General features: G+C 71.2%; 2 protein-coding genes across 3 annotated transcripts in view; one reads left to right on the forward strand and one right to left on the reverse strand.

The window, feature by feature from the left end:
- The first annotated feature begins 569 nt into the window (after window positions 1-569).
- TIMM10 (translocase of inner mitochondrial membrane 10) lies at window positions 570-1541 on the forward strand. Its single transcript, XM_027696266.1, has 2 exons — window positions 570-758; window positions 1280-1541. The coding sequence occupies exons 1-2, from the start codon at window positions 688-690 to the stop codon at window positions 1479-1481; spliced, it is 273 nt and encodes a 90-aa protein (XP_027552067.1). The 5' UTR covers window positions 570-687; the 3' UTR covers window positions 1482-1541.
- A 1076-nt stretch (window positions 1542-2617) lies between these two features.
- The window catches only part of RTN4RL2 (reticulon 4 receptor like 2), a 4297-nt gene continuing 1211 nt past the window's right edge, over window positions 2618-5703 (reverse strand). The window contains exons 2-3 of one of the 2 annotated variants that reach the window (XM_027696264.1): window positions 4043-4530; window positions 2618-3575 (exon numbers count right to left, since the gene is read on the reverse strand). In XM_027696264.1, the coding sequence (XP_027552065.1) occupies window positions 2832-3575; window positions 4043-4530 (1232 nt within the window). In that variant the 3' untranslated portion in view covers window positions 2618-2831. The remainder of the gene's footprint in view (window positions 3576-4042; window positions 4531-5703) is intronic. The other variant, XR_003536341.1, reaches the window with a different exon arrangement.

A 5703-nucleotide genomic window follows, 5' to 3' on the forward strand; every position in this document is an offset into this window, starting at 1 on the left:
CCCTGGCAGCGACAGGGAGACTTGAGGGTCACAGGCACAGGGGGAGGTGGGAGGACACAGGTACGCGGGGGAACACGGCGGGACGCGGGGCTCACGGGGGACGCGGAGGGACACGGAGGGACACGGAGGGACACGGAGGGACGTGGAGGACACGAGGAACGCCGGAGGCAAAGACTCCAGGGGGGACATGGGTCACACGGGGACAGCCCGGGCAGGACGGCGGGACGCGGTGGGGACCCAGAGAGGGGGACACGAGGCGGGGAACATGGAAAGTCCCAAAGCCCGCGGCGACCCCCGGACTGTCCCGGGGACGGTCCCGGCGCTGGCCACGCCCACTCGATTTGGCCACGCCCCCTCCGGCCTGGCCACGCCCCAGCGGGGCAAAGGCCGGGTAGAGCGCGCGCCTTTCCCTCCCGCCGCCCCGGCCGCCGGCGGGGCCGCGCCCTCCCCCCGCGATGCCCAATCAGCGCTCGGGACGCGCGGCCGGTCCCGCTTTCCCCGATCTCCATTGGCCGGGGCCGGCGGCGGGGCGGGGCCGCCGCGCGGGTGGGCGGAAGCGCGGCGCCCACGTGGTTCCTGCAGGGACCGGGCGGAACCGGGGGGGTCGGACGGGACCGAACCGAGCGGGGCCGGGCCGAGCGACACCGGGATCGGGATCGGGGCCGATCCGAGCCGGTGCCGGCCGGCATGGACCCGCTGCGGGCGCAGCAGCTGGCGGCCGAGCTGGAGGTTGAGATGATGGCCGACATGTACAACCGGTGCGGCCCGCCGCGGGGGGCGTTGGGGTGCTGCGGATACCGGGGGGGTGCCCATGGCTGGGGGGACACCGGGGGGTGCCAGAGCCACTGGGAGACCCTGAGGTGCTGGGGATGGAGGGGAATGCGCGGGGTCCTAGAGGCCACCTGCGAAATGGGGGGGCATCGGAGGTACTCGAGGATGGGGCATACTGGGGGGTCCCAGAGGTGCCGGTGCTATGACAGGGGATGTTGTGGTGCGGGGGATCTTGGGGAGATGCGGACGCAGGTGTCCCGGGGCGGTGATTGCGGGGTGCAGGGTCTGGAGGTGCGGGGGATGGCGATCACGGGAGGTACAGGAGGTGGTGGGGTGCAGGACTGGGGTCCTGGGATGGTGCGGGGTGAGGCTGCTGCCCATGGCCGTGACGAGGGTACAGGGGGTGTGGGGGTGGGGGGGGTCCCGGGCGTGGCGATGGCGGGGCACAGGGGGCGCTGGGATGCGGGGCCGGGTCCCGCGGGGCTCAGACGCGGTGTGGTCCGTGCAGGATGACCCAGGCGTGCCACCGCAAGTGCGTCCCGCCGCTGTACAAGGAGTCGGAGCTGTCCAAAGGGGAGTGCGTGTGCCTGGACCGGTGCGTGGCCAAGTACCTGGAGGTGCACGAGCGGATGGGCAAGAAGCTGACGGAGCTGTCGCTGCAGGACGAGGAGCTGCTCAAGAGGATGCAGCAAGGCAGCGGCAGTGCCTGAGCCCCCCGACCTGCACCCCAATAAACTGGGGGCGCTGGGCCCCCTCGCCCCCCAAACCCACCCCGTGGCCGTGTGTTGGGGTATGCGGTGCCCGTGGCTGCTGCTGGGAGCCCCCCCTTGCTGTCCCCAGCTGCCACGTGCCGTGTCCTTGTGGGGGGCACCCCTGGGTGCCCCCCCTGCCGGGCCCAGCCCGTGTAATCCCCCGGATTAGGCAGAGCCGGGCTGAGCCCCTTGTAATCTCCAGTGGGGTGGGACAGGGCTCAGCCCCTCCCTGTCTGTATGGACTGGGGGTCACCGGAGGGGACAGCCGGGGGTCCCTGCACAGGGACGCAGCCCTGGAGGGACAGGGCACAGGGACACAGCCCTGGAGGGACAGGGCACAGGGGCACCCACACAGGGATACCCCCAGGATACCCAGCCCTGGCTGGGGACGCACAGATGGGACCATGTGGGGACAACTCAGGGACACCCACCCCTGGGCAGGGACCACGTGGGGACATCAGAGACCACAGAGGAGGGAGCACAGGGGCACTCAAACAGGGACAGTCTGGACACGCGCACCCACAGGGACAGTTGGAGGGGACAAGGAGGGGACCCCCCACACAGACACCTGGGGAGCTACCCCCACTGAGGGACCCCCCACCCTGGGTGAGGGACACCTGCCAAGTGGCACCCTGGGTGTGACACGCACGCAGAAGGACCCATAGCCGGGGTGGGCCGTGTCCTCGTGCCCGTGCCCCCGCAGTGCGCGCTCCATCTGTGTGCCGGCGCCTGCGGGAAGTGGGTCAGGCTGTGCAGGGCGCGGGGGTGGCTCCGCGCCCCGCGGCTCCCGTGACACCCGCCGGCACCCTGCGAGGGGTGCGGGGTGTCGGCGTCACGGGTGCCTGCGTGTGGCCGGCCCCGCTGCGGCCGTGGGTGCGCAGTGACGGGTGCGCAGTGCGTGTTGGAGGGTGCGTGTGGCCGCACAACCCCCGGGGGGGGTGGGTGTCCGTCCGTCTGTCCCCCCCCGCGGCGCCCTGCACGCCTCGCTGCCCTGCCGCCCGCCGCTCCCATCAATATTTCAGGAGCGGCAGGCGGTGACCTGGAACAGCAGTGGCCCCCCTCCCCCCCCTCCCCGCAGCAGCCAGGCCCCGCTCTCCCAAAATAAGACCATTTTTAATAAATAATTTCCCACCTTTTGGTTCCTGTTGGGGGTTTTTCCCACTCAGGATGGGGGGGGAACCCCCTTCTGTATCCTGCGGCCCCCCCCCCGCACCGGCTGCCCCCCACAGTTCTTGAGGCCTCCCCCGGGGAGAAGGGAGGCACAGGCGCCCCGAGGAGCTGGGACCCCCCTGGGGCGCCAAGGGGGGCTCAGAGTTGGGGCAGGAGCAGAGCCAGGAGGGGCAGGAGGACGGGGGGCCGGTGGGAAGCGGCTGCGGCCATGGGGGCACAGGGGTCATGGGGGCAGCTGGCGTCCTCGGGGGGGCCGCGGGAGTCACGGGACGGGGGGGGCGGCCGGGGCTGGGGTCCCCGCAGGTCGTGGGGGGGCAGCCCGTCACGGTAGAAGGCGGAGGGCGGCGCGGCCGGGAGGGTGCCGGGGCGGCCCAGCGCCCGCCCGGGGGTGCCCATCACCGCCACCCCATTGGCGCCACCGTTGCCACCTTCCTCCTCTTCCTCCTCGTCGTCGTCGTCGTCGGGGCAGGCGTCAAAGTCGTGTGGGCGCAGGTGGCGCAGGTCGGTGCCGCGGCGCTGCGGGGGGCTGGCGCAGGGCACGGCGGAGCTGGAGACGCGCGTGCGGCGGAACCAGGCCCAGAGCGGGCGCGCACGGCAGTCGCAGGCCCAGGGGTTGGCGTTGAGGCGCAGGAACTGGAGCGCGGGCAGGGCGGCCAGCGGGTCCCCCGGCAGGGCCACCAGGCTGTTGTTGAACAGGTAGAGGATGGTGAGGCGCGCCAGCCCGCCGAAGGCGCGGCGGTGGATGGCTGCCAGCCGGTTGGCGTGCAGCAGCAGGCGGTCCAGGCTCTGCAGCCCCCGGAAGACGCCCTCCGACAGTGCCCGCAGCCGGTTCCCGTGCAGGAAGAGGTGGCTCAGGTTGGCCAGGTCGGCAAAGAGGTCGTCCTGTGGGGAGTAGGAGAGGAGTGGGTGTGGGGTGGGGGTTTACGGTGCTGTTCCGTGGCCTTGCCTGGTGGACATCACCTGGAGACCCCACCCTGCCCTGTGTCCCTGCTCCACGGGCATCATTTAACACCTTGCTCCACATTCCTGCTCCGTGGGTGTTACCCATCACCCTGCCCCATGAACATCGCCTGTCACCCTGTCCTGTGTCCCTGCTCCATGGGCATCATCCAAGACCTTGTCCCATGTCCCTGCCCTGCCGGTGTCACCCATGGTCTTACCCCACAGCCATCACCCTGCTGCACGTCCCTGCTCCCTCAGCATCCCCTGTAACCGCCCCACGTTCTGGCTCCGTCAGCATCACCTAGTCCCACATCCTGGCTCTGTCAGCACCACCCACAGAGTGGGCGCCAGTCCCACCACCCAACCTCACCCACCTCCCACACCCCAGGCCCCCGGGCAGTGCGGACCTGGAGGTAGAGCAGCCCGTTCTCCTGCAGGTAGAGGTACTGGAGGCTGCGGAGGCCGCGGAAGATGCCGCTGGGCAGGCTGGCCAGCCGGCACCGGTACAGGTGCAGGGCCTGGAGGCGGTGGAGGCCGTGGAAGGTGTCGGGGGCCAGGACGCGGAGGTGGGGGTTGTCACCCAGGTCGAGCTCCTCCAGGGCGGGCAGGTGGCGGAAGGTGCCCGGCTGGATGGAGGAGATGTTGTTGGAGTAGAGCCAGAGGGTGACGGTGCTGGGCCCGAAGGTGCCCGCCCGCAGCGCCCCGATGACGTTGTTCTGCAGGAAGAGGCGGCGGGCACCGGGCGGGAGCCCCGCGGGCACCGAGGAGAAGTTGTTGGCCTGGCAGCTGACGGTGGGCGGCGAGACGTAGCAGGTGCAGAGCGCGGGGCAGGCGGGAGCCCCGCCGGGCACCCACACCAGCGCCGCCAGCAGCAGCAGGGCCGCCGGGCGCCCGCCTGAGGGCACAGCGGGGCGTCAGCGCGGGGCACCGCGCCACCCCGACCCCCACGCCACCGCCCCCGCAGAGCCCCCCAGGGCTGTGCCCACCCCATCAGGCCGTGGTTCCCTGGGAGAGTCCCAAGGCCCTCACCGTTCCATAGGGTTGGACACCCCTAGGAATCCCCCCGGGATGGTGTACACCCCACAGGGCCATGGTTCCCTAGGGGAACCCCAAGGTCATGACCACCCCATAGGGCTGGGCACCCCTAGAGCCCCTCCCAAGGCCATGCTCACCCCATAGGGCCATAGTTCCCTAGGAGAACCCCAAGGTCATGACCATCCCAAAGGGTGGGACACCCCTAGGAGCCCCCCAGGGCTGTGCCCACCCGTAGGGCCATGGCCCCCGGGACACCTGCAAGGGTCATGCCTCTCCAGGAACCCCTCAATGGCCACGATCCCCTGGGAGACTCCTAGGATCATGGTCCCCTAGGAGAACTCCAAGGTCATAAGGACCCCCTATGGCTGAGCATCCCTTGCAGCCCCCCAGACCCACATCAGCCCCACAGGGCTGTGCTTCCCAAACACTCACCCAGGGCCAAGCCGCCTTATAGCACCAAGCCCACCCCTCAGGGCTGGGCACCCCAGAAAATGACTGTGTCCCCCTGGGACCCCCTGGGGCTGTGCCTGCCACTGGGGCCATGCTCCCCAGGGACCCCCAGAGCTCCCAGACCCCCCTGCCCTGGCCGCATTTCCATGGGACCATGCTCGCCCCAGGGTACACCAGAACCCCCCACGGGGTCATGCACCCCTGGGACCCTCCTCGCCCCAGTCGGGGGGGGGGGCCGTGCCCCCTCCCCAAACGGGGCGGTGCCACGTGCGCGCGTGCCGCGGCCACGTGTGGGGCGGGGCACGCGTGGGCGCGGGCTGACGACACGCGCCGCCGCTCCGGGTGTTCAGCATCCCCCCTTCCCCCCCACCCGTGTCCATCCCCCCCCTCGGGCTGCAACCCGAGAGCTTCATCCATAATTCAGCCCGGCGGCCTGGATCCACGCCCGGGGATGCGTGGATGCGCCCAGTCGCCGCTACCGGGGGAGGGGAGGGGAAGGGAGGAGAGGGAGGGGGGCGGTGAGACCCGCCGATGCACCTCCGGTGTGACCTCCGGTGCACCGGGGGGGGGCCCACCGCCCCCC

This window comes from Neopelma chrysocephalum, unplaced genomic scaffold, assembly GCF_003984885.1.
Source record: "Neopelma chrysocephalum unplaced genomic scaffold, ASM398488v2 Primary Assembly neopelma1_106, whole genome shotgun sequence".
NCBI classification, from domain to species: domain Eukaryota; kingdom Metazoa; phylum Chordata; class Aves; order Passeriformes; family Pipridae; genus Neopelma; species Neopelma chrysocephalum.